At 38.0% G+C, this 17,614-nt stretch overlaps 1 protein-coding gene and 1 long non-coding RNA gene across 2 annotated transcripts in view; one reads left to right on the top strand and one right to left on the bottom strand.

The window, feature by feature from the left end:
• The first annotated feature begins 523 nt into the window (after positions 1 to 523).
• The window catches only part of SLC28A3 (solute carrier family 28 member 3), a 38,500-nt gene continuing 21,409 nt past the window's right edge, over positions 524 to 17,614 (top strand). The window contains exons 1-5 of the mRNA XM_066340049.1: positions 524 to 634; positions 8,129 to 8,233; positions 12,814 to 12,896; positions 15,431 to 15,522; positions 16,879 to 17,068. Coding sequence (XP_066196146.1) covers positions 578 to 634; positions 8,129 to 8,233; positions 12,814 to 12,896; positions 15,431 to 15,522; positions 16,879 to 17,068 — 527 coding nt within the window. The 5' untranslated portion in view covers positions 524 to 577. The remainder of the gene's footprint in view (positions 635 to 8,128; positions 8,234 to 12,813; positions 12,897 to 15,430; positions 15,523 to 16,878; positions 17,069 to 17,614) is intronic.
• LOC136374636 (uncharacterized) overlaps positions 16,945 to 17,614 on the bottom strand; it is a 47,322-nt gene continuing 46,652 nt past the window's right edge. The window contains exon 5 of the long non-coding RNA XR_010745941.1: positions 16,945 to 17,039. This is a non-coding gene — a long non-coding RNA (uncharacterized lncRNA). The remainder of the gene's footprint in view (positions 17,040 to 17,614) is intronic.

Here is a 17,614-nt window from a genome sequence, read left to right as displayed (position 1 = left end):
CTGTGGAGAGATAACTAAAAGAATCTGTGCCATGAAATACAGGATGTCACCTGAAAGTGGCTTAACCAGCACTTGTCAGAGTTTTGAGTGTTGTTCACATTCTCATTTTTTCTCCTGCTAGGTGAAGTCTCCAACTACTACGAAAATAAAGCTACAATATTATCACAAAAATAATGACTTTCAGAATACCCATAAAAAAAGGACAAAATACGTGTCGGCCTCTCAAAATCTCTAAGTGGAAGATTTTCTCCTATGCAAGTGAAGAAACACAGAAATCACGTAAGTACACGCTTGCCTTTAGGACCACCCAGAGATATACTGGGTAAAATATGTTTCTTGGACCGGCAGGCATCTCCCATTCTTGTCTCTAGAGCCAGGTCACCATGCTGGCCAAAAAGGGCAGCGCTAGCCAAGTGAGAAGGTGGAGCTAAGTGGGAGTGAGAGTAACCTGAGAAGGCCTCCAGCCAACTTGACTTCAAGTGATACCGGTCCCGTGGATGGATTAACCAGGTCCTGGTGATTCTGCCCTTTGCTGGAAATAGCTTCTAATATTCGCCCAAAACTCCCTACCAGGCAAATGGAGCTGACGGAGACCAACCGTGATCACTCAGGAGTGCACAATTTGGCCTTCCAGGTAAGCGTGATTTCCTTTGCTTTCTAGGGAAGAGGAAGGACTTAAAAACTGAACAGTGTTGAATTCAGATCCCGAACAAAGAAAAAGCATTTTCTGCGCTCTACCTTCAGGTAGTTTACAACATTCAACGTGCTGATACCCTGCCAAAGTACACGGCTCTTGTAAAAATACTGAGCACAATTTACTAATTATTTAGAAGTATGCTCTACTCAGTGGTATGCAGCTAACTTTGAAAAGTGTCCTGACTTTGTAATATTTCGTAGGCTGATGGATGTCGCAACTGACTCCCATCTGCTGTATCAGTTGCTGGGTTTTCCTGAAGATAGGTAATTTATAGTTCTGTTAAAGGGAAAGTCAGCATGCAGCAGACATATAACTCACCATAGCAATGTATTTCAATAATATGAGAAAGTAACAATGTAATAATGTAATTGTAGTGGGGCATAACATTCTTCCATGCAGAAAGTAAGTGCAGTTGTCTTCTGCTCTCGAGAAGAACACACCGGAAGATAAAGAGCCAGCCAAGAATGTTTTGCATTTTCTAGGCATAAAGTAATAACAGCAGTTTAAAAAACAAACAAACAACAAAAGTAGATTTCATAAATGGAAGCACAAACTCCCCAAAAAAGTGGTTAGTTACTGTTTCTCAGCGCCCAGCATCCCTGTGCTTCCATTGGAATTAGAGCAGACACAAAGAGAAACTTGCGGACCCGCAATCGGGCTGGCTCACTGTACTTGTTGCCGAAAGTAGAATAGGTCGGGGAGAGACAGTGGCTGTGAAATGCTCTGAAAAACGCTATGTTAATAAAGCAGCCCCTTGCTCGCCTTTGCAGTCTGCGGTTCTTAACGCTGCATCTGATCTCAGCTAGAAGGAAGTTGGTAGCAGATATCTGCCGACACTGTCCTAGTAATACAGAAGGGTCTTTGTAGATGCTAAGCTTGTGGACTATTACATAACATCAGCGACATTCAACCGCTCTGTATATTTATTCATTGCCCTATAGGGACAGACAAGCCCATCAGGGAATATTTGCGGAATGCAGGCAAGAGTGGTAACTCTGAAAACATGATAGCTGGGTTGTTAGGGCTTTCTCCTGGGTAATCAGAACACCCTCAACACATCTGTGCTTCGGAGCAGAGAGATAAGCGATTTGAACTTGAGTCTCCCTCAGTTCAAGTGAGCGAGATAAGAGGTTTCATCCTGTCTTTTTTCACGCAAAATATGTGCCTAAATTAGTTCTATCAGCTTCCTAAGTCTTGAGCTTACAAACTCAAAAAGGATTGGAGTCCCTAGTTGCAAAAGCTCGGTGTTGAACTCGCTAGAATGGCATAAAGCTGAAAATCACCTTTTACCGCAGAGATCTGTGGAACACAGTAGAGTGACCCAGATTAACCCTCTGCCTTACGCAGACAGCTTACCCGGGCCTTTTATTTACTTTTACACTGTCTATCTCTGTTTCAATATGTAAGTCACTCCCTGGAGAAAACAAGACACAGGAAGACATAGGTAAAATTCTGTATATAAACAAATCACTTCACAGTAAAAGCCACTGAAAAGCAAACAATCTCATAATTTCCCACTATTTCATGTGTTTAAAGGGTTTCTTACACAAAGAGTGAACACTTAAATTCCTTCAAAATAAATGTGTCTTTGTGTATTAAGCAATAAGTATCTTATCTCAACCACACAATATAAAAGTGCTCTGGAAAAGGTGTAATTGAAACCATTTAAAGTATCCATGTAGATACCATTTTAAGTATCCGTAGGTACCTTCAGATGCACCTGAACCACTTGATTAATGCACGTAAGGATAAAGTAAGAGAGGGACAAAGTAAATTTGAGTTAGGTAATTTGTTTTATAAAGTACCTACGTTAGTAAAACAGCTCTCAATGTAATACAAAGCAGCTCAAGGCTAACAAGTGATGGATGAAGGATCTTACCAGACCTTTATTAAGTCAAGAATGAGAAGCATTGTACTTTCTATTGCAAAGGTACTCTTAAAAGGATTAAGAAGCTGTAGTATAGAGCAGTCTGCTTTTTGATTTGTCACAGGGATGGTTAAAGGGAGATAACTAGGAGCTCATCTCGATTTCTCAGTTGCTATTGATTCATAAACACACATCCATCTGTACCGTGATAGGATTTTCATTGCATCACAGAAGCATTTCATGCATCACCATTTTCAATGATACTGTAGTACACCCTCAGTAGTACACCTATGTTAACTTTCAGATAGGACGTGCATCCATGTAGCACGCATTTATATTAATACCATTAATTGCATTTTTAAAAATGCTGAGTCTCCAAAATACCAGCTACTTCTTTTGCACACTATGCCGTTTCCACTTAAACATAGCGTTGCAATTGCAATTCCTGCAGCATTATTGCCTTCTGATAATGCCTGTACCTGTGAGACACAGAAGCAACTTTCCCCTTATTAACAGATCAAAATGGTCTCAAAAGAAAACAGACAATAAACCCCAATTGTACACCTCTGCTGTTTCTCTCTTTGTCTCTTTCTTTTTGATATTAGGAACCTCTCAATTACCAACAGCCATTTGGGTATTAAAATGAGTGAACTTTTTCTATTGGTTTAAAGAAGGTACAAAGCTTTCTTTACCCATACTGCCAGTCTTCCCTACCATGCTCCTATGCTTCAGTTATAAAGTATTTACCTCAAAAAAATCCAACGCTGTTGTTAAGACCTACATGCCAAAGTTACCTGCTTTGGATGCTGCCTCATAGCTAGAACCAGCAGATTGCTGCACTGTTTATAATGAGACATTCAGGTCGTTAATTCTTTTTCATCTTAAAAATGTCATGTTGTTTAAGGAACTTAAATCATTATCCCCAATTCAGAAAATTGTTTCTGCTAAGTGTCTATGTACCAGCAAAACAGATTGTGTATCTATAGTTACAATAATGTCATACATAATGTGTAGAAACATGACTGTGTCTCGTGCCTTCAAGGTGGTTCAGTTAATTTCTTATACATGGCACTGGCTGGCTGGAGGACTACTACATTTGCCCACAATTTCCTGCTCAGAAACCCTGTTTCACTACAATTACCCTAAAACTGAGACTGACTTTGCCTAGCTTGCTTGCCTTTATTAAAGAGGCAAAAATTTTATCAAATCAGTTCTAATGATTCAGATCTCTGATAACATTAAACATAAGTCACAGTTACTCAATAAGGAATGATAAAAGCTGTAGCTTTAAAAGGAACGGTAGGTGGGATGAAAAAACTACCCTACATTTAAAAGCAGCACAGAGGCAAACATAAAATAAATACAATGCAAAGGGAAGGCAATAGCTAATAAATATATATTGTTCACTGGCCTCCTATTCCTAGTGTTATGATGCATTAAACAGCCTTTACCTGTTTCTGTAGCAGAGTACACCATGCTCTTAAGAAGCTGACTTGGGGAAGGATCCCCCTTAAAATTCTGCCCTTTACTCATAGTGCATAGGACATTGGTATTGCCATAATGCATGCAATATTTATACTCCATTTCATTCAAACAAGTTCAAAACATATCTTAAAAAATGCCATTTCTGTTCATTGCCATTTTGCACAGATCCCTAGGTATACTCTTGTCTGGTTGGTTAGTTAAGGCTATAGATGCTATTAAGATTTTGTGTTTTATGAGCACCACTGGAAATTAAGGTGGTGTTGCTCTGCATTACTTAACGAGATCCAGACGGAAAATTATGCAATCCTTTTCCACATTTTCAAGACTTGCTTACCAAAGCCATAATTGTTTGTTTGGTATTTTTTTTTTTTAATAAAAACCCCTACATTTCAGGATACTATCCGGCTATCCTGCCCTAGCAACCTAATTTTTTTAGGAAAACAACAATGTACTCAGAGGTGGGGAGTGTTATTTACAGTCCTTTTCAAAACAGCCCCTGAAGACATAGCCTGCTAAATTTAAATCTAGCAGAACCTGTTTCTTATCTCTTGTTTCTACAGCTCATTTACTCTAGTTTAGTACGTGGATAATGAACATTCTTCCTTCCTGCCTTGTACACTGAGTTTTGTAATTTGACGGGTATTTATGTGTGCTGTGATTATGAATTTACAGAAATTCTTCCTCAGTATTTAAAATGCATTTAGACTCCTTCAGAATCATGGCACTGGCTAGCAAAAGATAGTACATGAGGGAAAACCTAGATGAATGGTGTTCAGGTGCACTGAATATTTAAAGAAAAGCAAGTTTTGAACTGTAAACTAGATGGCTTCACGTCTGCTGGGCAAATGAGATGCGACAGAATCCGACATTATAACTTGAACTATTTGCTTTTGAAGTGTCTGTTTTCTACTAAATTCCTGGAGTATCCAGATTCTAATCTCCAACACAAGGACCCACCCTTGAACAATAAACAGTTTAAGCAGCTGCAGTATTGGCCAGCGTGTTTTCCTCTCTTAAGTTGCTTGAGTGTAACACCATCTACTCCAGAGTGTCTGCTGTTGTTAAAAGCACAATAGAAGTCATTAGCTCTTTGCGAAATCCGTCCTCCTTCAAAATCAAGGAGATGGCAGGGAACATCAATGAAAGTAGTCCTGCAACAATAGTTGGTGTCTTAACAAATATTGAAAGAACATTTCACTTACACCGTTGAGACAGCTATGTCATTTAATCAAACATTGTAAAGGCGTTGAATTCCAATCAGTTAAGGTAAAACAGTTTGTGAAGCAGTTGCACAACTTCTAAACATTTTTCATATAACAAGCATTCAAAATAGATGGACCAATTCTGTAATCCTTAAGTGTGCCCTCAAGCGGAGGGAATTTTTCGTCCAAGTTTCGCTGTGAATTTCCTGCTCTCTCATGTCACCTGGAGGTCGAGTAGGTTCAGAAGTGACTTAACATATTGCTGGACTGGCATGTGCTTGTAACAGGACTTTGCTAACTGTAGTCCCTAAGGATTAAACTTCCATTTTCTCCTGCACTGTTTTGTTCTCCAGACGTTTACAGGGAGCTGGAAAAGGATATTGAGTTAATGAGGTAGAAGTTTTCTGCCTATGCTGAGTTGCTTACATAGCAATCAGCAATAGTAGGTGATAAGCACAGGCTGATATTTTATTGAGGACCTCCTTCAGCACCTCAGACATTAAGTAAGGAGGAAAAGGGAATAAGCAGTTTTATTTGTCACTCGAATATTTCTGTTCTTATTAGAAATTAATTTTTTTTCTTCAGGCAGTAGGGTTAAATAATGTATTTTCACAAAACAAACAAAAAGAATCTATAAAGGGGAGAATGAAGAGACAGTACTTAAAAATCAGCTGGGAAATTAGAAAATCACTCAGCTTCGTGGCCCTCATTCAAAGACTGTTCTAGTCAACAGAAGTCTTACTAAAGTAAACTTGTTATTAACAGTAATTAACCAGTTTCTACTGAATCAGTAATAATCCAGAAATGTGATATGATCAGTAGAAATAACAACTTTTTATTCGCAGAAAAGGATAGGAGTGTATAAATGCAGCATGGACTGCTGAGTTACAGTAAATATGTGATGCTTTTACTGGTTTTGTTATATTACTCATACACTCATATATTTTAGTTACTCTATAAATGAAACTGTTATGCAATTATTGCACTTGTATCACCAAAGTGACTTCTAGAGGTTTCTTCCAGCGCAGATTATTCTTTACTTGTGTATTTCATGGACAGCAACTTGCATACTTATTGCTTTCGACAAATTTACTGATGAAAGTTCTGGGAAAACTCTGCTTTTTCTTCCTCAGCAACAAGTACAGAAATCTTCAAAGACAACATTTGCAGGAGCGTGTGCGTGTGTGCGCATGTGAATTACAGAACTGGACTGCATTGATTTCACTATGCTGTCCTTTATAGTATTTTTATTGTATTATATCTCAATGCTACAGTTAATATCTGCTTTTTTTTTTTTTTTTCTTTTTTTTTTTTCTTTTTTATTGTATGAAGTGTTTAGTGGTTGTTGCTGACTGTGGAGGTAGCTGCAACAAACTCCTGTGATGGCATGTTTAGAAGGCAAATGAGTGACAAGTGTTTCTGAAAAAGAAATACTTCTCTTAAGGGAAGGAAAATATATTCTTTGCTTAGAAGCAAGGAAAATGATGTATCAAGGCCACAGCACTTGCATAAACATCTTCTTGTGACTCCTCTTGCTTCTCCCAGACACACACAAAGTTACAGAAACACTTTGACTGAAACTTATTTTTTGTGAAGTTCAGAGGCAAATTATATTAAGGAAATATGTTATTGAGCATTATTCTAGTTGCTTCTAAGGTCACTTTACTGCCAAAAGGCAAAATTCAATTTATTTCTAGTAGTACTGCTTATTCCTGTCTCTATCATAATTCGCTATGATTCAACTTATTCTGCATTGTTCATGTGAAAGTGATTGTTTTCATTGTAAATACTAATTTACTGGGTTTATAACCATATAAATAATGAGATACTTCATGCAATAAAGCCCAGTGAAATGACCGCACTGTAGTTGCTGCTATAAGAAACCACTGAAATACAAGACATTCACAGCAATTGCAGATGTAAGTTATCTAAAATTTTGTTTAAGCAGCTTTATTACCAAACCAAGAACCAGATATTCTAGGACCCTTAAAAAGCAATAACTTAATCTTCATAACATTAAGAAACAAGAAAACTGAGATTCGGGATTTACTTAAAAAAAAAAAATATAAATAGTTGGGCTGCTTATGTCTGTCTTCATCTCTCTGATAAAAGGTACATCTCAGCATAAAAACTAAAAGCTAACCCCTCTCTTCAAAGATAAGCTGAGTGTTGTATTCTAAGAGCAATACAAGTACATATTCACATTTACTTCATGTGTGTAAGGAACATAAATACTGGTGAAAAGGTTTTAACAATGGGGGAAGGCCCCAGATAGTCCATTTTGCCCTTGGTGAGGAGAAGACCAGGGTTTTTAAAAACTTGTTGAAGCACTCCTGAGACAACAAGCTGCACAATTCACCATGGGAGGGATGTGAGTTTAATCAAGAAAAGATTAGATTCACATTAGTTGAGCACCATCCATGACCAAGGCGCCTTTGTGCAATAGTGCAGGGACTTAAACAGCCAAGCTTTGCACACCAAGTTTTGGGCTCCCTGTTCTAGTAAAGCGACACAGAGAATTATAGAATCGTTTAGATAGTAAAAGACTTGTAAGATCATTGAGTCCAACCATTAATCTAGCACCACCATCTTCACCAATTAACCATGTCCCAAAGAGTACCAGGTTTTTGGAACACGTCTGGCATGGTAATTCTATCACTTCCCCAGTCAGCCTATTGCAATGCCTGACCACTCTTTCAGCAAAGAATTTTTTCCCAATATCTAATCTAAACCTTTCATGGTGCAGCTTGATGCCATTTCCTGTCACTTATTCAGTTGCTTTAAGGTAGCCCAGGCACCAGATTATAAATCTGTTCTTACTGTACACTAGAGAGGCTTTCAGCTTCTGATTTGCACCAATATAATTTCTGGTCCTAGAATGACGGCGACAGTGGTGTGGATGATAGAAATCTGAAAGGCCTTGGAGACAATTTGCAGAGAATCAAGAATTTGCAAAACAAGAAAACAGTGCATACTAATCAGGTATGTTTTTTTTCTTTTCTTTTTTTTTTCCTTCCAAAGAACTTTATGAAAATTAGTAAACCTCAAAGTAAATGTCAGCAATGTAATAGTATATCTAAGACAGATATTCTAACAAAATCTGAATATAATTTAAAATGTGTAAACAGGCAGGGAAGTGAGTTCTGTTCTCAAAAATACATTAAAGAAAAAACAATGACATGTGTAGGGTTCAGAAAAAAAGTATTCCAATGTCATAATGACTTCATACAAGATACAAACAGGCATCAGAAATGGCAGTCAGAAGGAAGACTGGATGAAGTTGTTATAGGCAAAATAGCCGAATTGTTTTATATAAAGAAATTTATTAAAGTCAATTCCGTTACAAAGAAATAAAAGGCCCACCACCAAACTAAATCAAAAAAATTGAAGACTCCAAGCCCGGGAGTTGGCACCTGGTGAACAAGGTCGGACCAGCGGACAGTCCTCCCCTTGTTCACAAGAAATTTCTGCTGGAGCTTAGATTTTTATACAGTTTTTCTGCCCTCAGGCTAGACCCAGGATGTAAATCTTTTCAGCCCGTCCGATACAGTGTTATCTTTTGCATTGCATAGTTATTTACTGAAGTCCTTTTGTCTTTCCCTCCGGCCGGGCGATGATGTCCAGGTGGTGTGGGTGTTTGGTCAGACAACGATGATCGATGATCGCGATGATCGCTTCTTGTCTCGTTCCAAGAAAAAATGTTATTTCGCCCTGTGCCTTCAAGTGCAAATGAAGTCTCCCCCCTTGGATCTGAACTTTGCTCTGTCCCTTCAAATGCAAATGAAGTCTCTCCCTGAGTTTTAGGTTTTTCAGTCTGAATTTTACAAAAGGGGTGCTTCATATATCTACTATATTTAACTTTCAGCACTTTATATAAAATATTATTACAAGCATGAATTAATTCTCAGCCTCCCTCATAACAAAGTGTTGACATAGAAGCATTTTCTCATGAAGGTGAAAAAAGAGAATCTGTAATAATTAGTTTTAGAAATACAATATTTCAGTCAAAGAATTCATATTGCTAAATATCTAATAATTCATTTTTAATTATTAAATAAATATCCTAAATAGAAAAAAATTCGGACAAACACAAACTTGAGGCAACAGGTCCTGTGTAAAGCTGACCAAAGAAGAGAGCACAATACAGATTATTATACTAATAAACATATTCATTTTGACTTCTTTTTGACTGTATGTTTATTTGAGCCCACATAGTGAGTATCCCACTATGAAAAGATGTGAGTCAGGTTAAAAAAATCCACAGGTATTTTACCATTGTCAGGTATTAATATTTTCACATCCTCACTCCAGAAATTACTTGCTACTCTAAAAATTCTGTTGTAATCATATCTACTTGTCAAGTTTGGTAATGGTACTCAAAGCAGCACATAAGAAATACTTGATGCAGTGGGTCCTCACCTCTGTCTTCTGTTGTTTTCTTGGATATGATCAGAGGCAGCAAAGGCATGCCACAAACTAATGTTTCTGCTCTCAAAGCTGAATTAATTCCAGATATATAGCAATGGAAAGAATCACTTAGATTGTCCTGATTGTTCCACTCCTGGGAACTAGATTGGAATCTGAGTTCCTAGGAGAGAAAGGTGGTAGATGGTGCCTATACCTTCATCTTCAAAAAAAGCTATCAAAAAGGAGATTTTAAGGGAAAAAAAAAAAAAAAAAAGACTTTCAGAACTGATTGAAACTGTAAAAGATTGGGGCAAAGTAATGGCATCTATGAAAGCTTGATTTTCATCAGAGAAACCAATTTCCCACTGAAAAGGTTAATCTGAAAACATTCTGCCACTGTTTGGTGCAAGAGTGTCAGAGATGTGTATATTCACACCAACAATTTCTCAGGCACACTGTGACTGAGGTATAAGAATTTTTTTTGAGGGTTTTTACAGTGTGATCTTAGCAGTGTCTCCCTTTGCTGGCAAAAGCCCACATGTCCACACAGCCCATAGGTATCTCTCAGCAAGGGCCAACACTGCCCATGAGCCAGACCTAGTGTCATGTTTGGCCATGAAAAAAAAAAAAATGTGGTTTGCATCCATTCTCCAATTTCCTTTTGTATTTTCACCCTTTCAAACAAAGTTATCTTTGATTTCAGATTTTCTCACCTTTTAATATCATTGTAGGAAAGCATTTGTGATAATGAAAGAGTGACATAATAATATTCTGAGCATATTTAAATACATTGTAAACAATGTGAAAATGTGTAGGTTGATGCTTTTGTAATTTAAATACTCAAAAGCAAAAATACGTTATATACTCAAGATGAACCATATATTTCAAAAATTCAGAGAGCCAGAGTTCAAGCTGTGAGTAATCCAGGCACAGAGAGTATGTTGTGGCATGGGGAAAAGAGATAGAAGAGCATGGCCTGCCCTAGGCAGTGCATGAAGTGGTGGCAGTGGGAATGGTGGTGGGGGTGAAAGCAGTATCTGTAGGACATGAGCTTCAAGCCGTGAATCAGGAGTTGATTGGGAGTGTCAAAGGGAGTTAGCTGCCTGCAAATGTGAAAGCACGGCACTTCCATCTGCAGGACTGCGACTCTCCTGATTTATAATGTAGGCTAAAAAATTTGTGAGAAGCACTGGTATGCAGTATATTCCAAATTTAGGTTCAGGAATAAATGATATTTGCATATTATCACCACTCATTGTCCTGTCCCTCAAATAAGAAGCCTACCTCGTACAGCCACTGAGGGGAGTACTACCGGTTACCAAAAGTAATAGTAGGCATTTTTCAGGTTTGCTTTATTTCACAGTCAAGACCAAAGAGGCAAAGAAATTGAGTTTAGTGAAGTTGCCATCATATGTTGCAGTGCAGCTCCACAGAGCTACACAGCACTCTACTCCAAAACTGCAGCCAGAGGACCAAGAGACTCCTGGTGGTTTTATGCTGAGCCTTCCCTAGGAGAGTGAACAGCAGCTTCCATGTATATACTCCTCTGGTCTTGGCCAAAACTGTATGCAGTTTTGCCTTTGAGATCAATGAAGTCTGAAGACACTTGACAGGCTGAAAGAGATAAGAAGCTTCAAGGATCCCACTGTGGTCTTTGTGCACTTTAAGGGGGCTTACAAAAAAAATAAGGAAGAGCAACTTTTTACAGGGGCATGTAGTCATAGGACAAGGAATGGAAATGGAAAATTTAAATGGAAAAAGGGTAAGCTTAGATCAGATATTAGGAAGAAATTTTTTACTCTGAGGATGATGAGACCCTGGAATAATTTGCCCAGAAAAGTTGTGGATGCCCCATTCCTGTAAGTATTCAATGCCAGACTGGATGAGCCTACCTCCCTGGTATGGTGGGAGGTGTCCCTGCCCATGGCAGGGGGTTGGAACTCAATGATTTTTAATGATCTTTAAGGTCCCTTCTAACCCAATCCATTCTTATGATTCTGTGGTTCAAGTCTCTCCCTGGCAAGTAAATGAGAGGTTTCCAGGGCTTCTGGCAGCACCTGCAGCAGGACAGACAGACAGATTGTATGGGCATGGTGAATGCAAGGTCTGTAGTAGGCCTTGCTTTCCACAGCACACTGGGGAATTGACTTGGCATAAACAAACATGACAGAATAGCAAAAGGTAAACTCACCTGCTGATTGTCACTGCTCCCAAAGTGGCTGAGGGCTGTGGGCTGCTCTGAAGAGGGTAGGACATGTCGGCCGGGCCAGGTAAAAACTGTGTGTCTTTGCCCCGGCCATGGGCAGACGCTGCAGGCCAGTCAGCTGGTCACAGCACCTGGCACGGTGCTCCGAGAGAGAGGCGTGAGGCCACATGCAGGTACCCTGCTGTCCTTGAACACAGTGGTTGCCTGCCCTGGGCCCTGGCTTCTCCACAGGCCCCACCATGGGCATGGAGGTAAGTAGCCGTGGGACAAGCTCCTTCCTTGTGCCCCATAGGAGTGAGGCGGGGAAAGTGGTGCAGGGGGTGGGCATGGCAGCCCCCAAGGGTGTGCTGAGCAGCTTTGAGGGGCTGTGCCCTTCCTGGCTGCCTCAAGGCAGTCCTCAGACGGGGTGCAGGGCAGCCTGTAGTCGTACAAAAGCTTCGACAGTGCCATACTTATGTGGACTCAAGTAACAATTTTTCTTAAGAATAAAGTTACTGGCTTAGTTAAATCTTTAAAACACTGAGCCTTGCCCAGTTTAACCTGTTTCCATATACAAAAGTTCCATCATATTAAAGTTTTGTAAAGAGAGAAGTGACAAAACCAGGGGCTGTCTACAGGAGGTGTTGGGCAAAGTTGGCTAATTCATGGCTTCCCCTTTTTAACTGTATGCAGTAGCACTGTCTGTGAGGCCCTGCCCTCTTCAGCTCTCAGTAACACTGGGTGTCCCCCCTTTTATTTCCCTTTTTAAAATGGTGTGGATGGCTTGGAAAACTCCTCAGTCCTCAGGTGACCTAAACACTGATCAGACAGGAGAGCTGGAGCCATGCATGCAGTGCAGACAGGAAAGTCTGGAGACTGCTTCAGCCATCTGCCAGTGGGGATGGTTTTTTGCACCTTACTTGAGAAGCTTAAACCCCTCTAACAACCTTGGCACTGATCTGCTTTCCAGGGAGATGAATACATCAATATTGAGAGTGATCTGCCTGAAAACAAACGTGACTCTGTAAAGGATGAGCAACCACGCTTGAGAGGGTAATGTGTTTTTGCATGAGTAAATCTTCCTGTCATTTCATCCTGGCCTAAGCAAAAAGCTGCTAGTATTTACGCTTCTGGAGTGACAGGTCTAAATTTCACTGCAATACCCCTATGCTACACAGACTTTTGCATTGCCTAGCAATTTTTGTAATAGAGAAACACTACGCAGTTAAAATTATTGTACTTTACAAATTGCATCTGTGATTGTGTAACTGTCCTTCTAAAGCCTTGCAAATTAAAGGAGCAATATTTTTTCTTCTTGTACAATAACTTCTTGTACAATGTATTTCTAGAGCAGTGTTTTTATGTACAGGTCTTAAAGAGTGGTCTCTTTCAGGAAGCTGAAGATTCACTAGTGTCTTTCAGTTTGCACAGCCATTTGCTCCAGCACAAAGTAAAAACAGAATAGCTGTGAAAAGCCATTTTAATGCAGCAAAAGTTTTACATTGCATTTGCTCTACTTCCATGTGACCACAGAGTGCAAACACACATCCACATTTTACTTGAGGATTAGGTATTTTTGTGAAAATTACAAACCCTGTTTAAGGTGTTAAAAACATTAAGAAACTATACTTAATCATACTAAATGTTCATATGTGTCATTGATTTCTTTTCACAGATAGTACTAAATAGACTGCAGTCTAAGACACAGCTCTTTTGAAAGATCAGTCTATTGATAACACAGATTCACTACAAGTGCAAAGTTTTAACATTCCCTTCTGGAGTATGTACACAAGAAAAAGTTGATTTCTGAGTTACAAAATGCAAGCAAGAATAGTTTTGACATATATTAATACTTCACATTAATATGCTGAAGCAAAACCTTTTTTATCAACATCTTTAGTTACATTTCAAGCCTATAGGATTGGCTTTTAGAGAAGAATGTTTCCTTAGTAAATCAACCGTATTTCATAAGGAACATATTTTTTCTGCCACCTTTCACAATAGAGCTGCATATTTATGATATATGTGTTTAAATATTTAAGGCATTCTGGTACCAAAGTAATAATAGCCTAAATTAGTAAAATAAAAAGGAGAGAGGGATGTTAGATAAAAGAAGAAATTACAAGAAATTGTAACCTGTAAGTAACAATTCTAAATCCCAAAGGACTCATAAGTAGCAGTAAAAGGTAGTAAATAGTATTTTTTCCTTTTCTTAGGTGACGGATGAACCATAAATTTGATAAAGTAACTGCCTTTTTCATCTATTTGTCTCTCATTTCTCCTTTTTTCTTTTGCTGTTGTATCTAATCTTTCTGCTGAGATTGGGTAGATAACCTGATGTTCTTACAAGTTGGAAAAAAGAGCACTATAATTTGTGAAGCAACAGGAATTCCCAGAACTGAAATTGAAGTATCAAAAGCAATCAAGATTTCTCCAAGAACCTATTACTCTTTGTATTTGTAAAGGAGTGTGTTCCTGCTCTGTTCTTCTATGTACTGACATAATTTAAAATAATATTTCTTGTTTCTCTCAAATTTATTTTAAATTAATTGAATTTTCTTTGAGCGCAGAAAAGAAGGGTATTCATGCTGGATTTCAGTGTGCATCTAACTGCAGCTGCATTTAGTTTCCAAACAAGTATAGCCTGGATAATTAGCATCTCTAAATATAACATTGCCTCTATGGACTGGGAATGTGAAGCACTACTTCAGAGACGTGCCTCTTTAATGCAGTGCCTCTGAGATGACAGAGACATAGCTGTAGGTTTTTTTTCCAGCTTGCACAATATGACTGTGTTTTTTTAGCCACTGCTTCGGTAACTTCCATAGATAAACATCCATGTCACCCCCATATTTAACATTTGAAATCTGTGTTAAATTAATTTCCTTTACTGCTATTTCCCTAAATTTTGGCCTCTCTCATGAAGTCAAGCTCTTGAATTTAATAACAAAAACAAAGAAAGTGAAATATAACTCGAAGAACTGATACTAGAGCATGACATTCAAACAGAACAAATAATTTTAACTTCATTGAGATGATGAGATGAAAAATTAGTGTAATAACAACCAAATTTTAAAAAGTCCGGGAACATCTATGCACACTGAAGTAAGGTTTTAGATGGGTATTGGTTATTTTACACACACACAAATGCAGCCTTAGGCCTTCACAATTGCAGCAACACAACTGTTCCACATAGTAGTGCTGGGCTGGCTGTATTAACAGACTTTGTGGGTCTAACAATGGACACTGAATCTTTCAACTACCTACTCAGTTTGCACAAACCCTGTTAACAGATGTCTTCACAGAACAGCTGTACTTCTGAGGGCAGCAGAACTGGCCTGCTGACTTTGGCTCATTGTGTAGATGACAGATTGTCCCATTAAATATCTGCCTTATTTTCTTTTTCACCTGTCCAACATCAACCCAGACAAGTTTCTCTCAAAAGGCACTTTTTATTTAGCACTTCAGATCCAAATTTAATCTTCTCCAAAGGTAGTGAACTTCAGTTGAGAAATTTTGACCAATTTAACACAATTTTCTTCTTCAAAATCTTACATTTCTATTCTTTGTTAATTTCTTTTTCCTAGACATTTAGAAAAAAAATATGATGAAGCCTGTGAATTTTGCAAGAAACATAAAACCAGAATTCATTATGTCATCTACGGAATTTTAATAACAGGTATAGTATATTTTACACCCAGGATTGCTGAAGCCTTATTTATTTACCTGTATGAGATTATAGGCTGTGCTGTGTCTTTGTCTAACACAGAAACTCTTGACTGTCTTTAACGAAGTATTTCAAAGTAATTAAGAATTTAGTCCCAGAAAAAATTCCAGATTGCAAAACCTCCACTCATTCCCAAACATAGCAAAAGCACAAATCTTACTAAACTGCTTCTCCAGCATGTTTAAAGTCTGAATAACAATTACATTTGCAATAACAGAGTAGTTCAGGTTTTGTGTCTACTCCATTACCAACTGACTCCAAAATTATAGTTACAGTAACTTGTCCAAGATCATGAAATCACCTTAAAACTGTCAGGCACCAAATAGGACTGAACTTAAGTCATGTACTTATGACAGTATGCACTGCAAAATCATTGAGATATTCTTCTTTCTCCCTTTCCTAATTAGCCAGTAGGTTAGTTTGTTTCCTTCTACTTCACCAGTTGTTTTTGAACAAACTACAACTTGAACACTGGGAACTTGAGATATCTATGGAGATATCTGTGGAGACTTGAAATATCTATGAGACAGGCATCAGCTCACTTGGAGGTGGTTACAAAAGTTTTGCTTGCATGCTACATATCTTACCCTCATAACATCATCTTGCCTTGGTTTATCATAGTACAGACATATTCTGGTTCAGGAGAGTGAGTGAGTTCGAAGAATACGTCAGGGTTTCATACATTAATTCCATGAAAACCAACTTGCATTACAAAAATTAGTTGTCCTTCTTTATTTGCAATAGACAAAATCAAAATTCTGTACAAGAACTAGATATGGTTTTGGCCAGCATTTTATCACCAGTGAACTTGTCAAATAAATAATTTCATAGCTACTTCATAAAATAAATTGCTTTTAAGCTTCACAATTACTTAAGGTCATACAATCAGTCAATTGACATGTGTTTATAAGAGTTTGTTTCTAGTTTTATTGGATAAACTCATCCTCTTTCAAAAAAAAGAAAAATACTCACAATCTTGTTCACAATTCATACTTTTCACACAGGAAAAAGAAATTCTTCTAGATATGTTAAATTTTTCTGAGTGATTAACGTTTCATATGAACTTACCTTGGCAAAGGCATATAATCTGCTTTGACAGAATGAAAGCCACTTTTCTTATCAATGAGCATATCATAAGTAAAAACATTATCCAAAAAAGCAAAATTATTTAGTATTTAGGCTGAGAGTTGGAAAAGTACCGAAAAGATAAACACAGGCCTGACTTTGATCACCACTTAAAAATTTAAAATTTGATCCTGTTTTTAAAAATACCAGCTTAACTGATATATATTCTTGTTTCTGTGACAGCATACTTGGCAGTAGTTATTGCAGCCTGCAGTTTGAATTTTCAGAGAGCTTTGCCACTCTTTGTCATCACTGTCATGGCCATCTTCTTCATCTGCTGGGATTTTTTAATAGCTAAGTATGAAGACAGAATTGCTGCATTCTTTTCCCATGGAGACCAATATCTGAAAAAACAGTGGTTTTGGCTAAAATGGTAAATATTAATCACTTTCTATTTATGTAGAAAGACAATGCACTAGTCAAGTTACCTCTATGGTTTGATTTCAATTTCCCCATAAGAACAGAGAGATGGATAAATCATACATATTTCTATAAAATCACAGAATAATGCACTATTTACCAGTTTACAGATATCAGAAACACATTCAGGATTTCAATGCAGTAGCTAGGGATCAAAAGTTTTGGCAGAAAGCATAGAAAAATACCACAAATTGAGATGAGAAAAGTTTGTGGTAGAAAGAGAATATGTTCACAAAAGTTCACATGTGTTGCAGCTTTTGCATTCATTCTGCAAACCAGAAAGTGCTTCACTGTTGACAGAGCTATTAGGTTCATAAAAACCATAGCTCAACATTTGTAAACTGCTAAAGATTGGAGTGTATTATCTATACGCTACTTTTCCACATATCCCCCTCGTAATTTTTACTTGACCTTCAGGAATCAAAGCATGCCAGCCAGATTTAATGTCATAATAAGGTTGCATGACCTTAATTTGGGATGGTAGAGATTCATCTGGTAG

Source organism: Sylvia atricapilla, chromosome Z (assembly GCF_009819655.1).
Source record: "Sylvia atricapilla isolate bSylAtr1 chromosome Z, bSylAtr1.pri, whole genome shotgun sequence".
NCBI classification, from domain to species: Eukaryota; Metazoa; Chordata; class Aves; order Passeriformes; family Sylviidae; genus Sylvia; species Sylvia atricapilla.
Note: the sequence above shows the minus strand (reverse complement) of the source record. Positions and strands in the feature narration are given on the sequence as shown.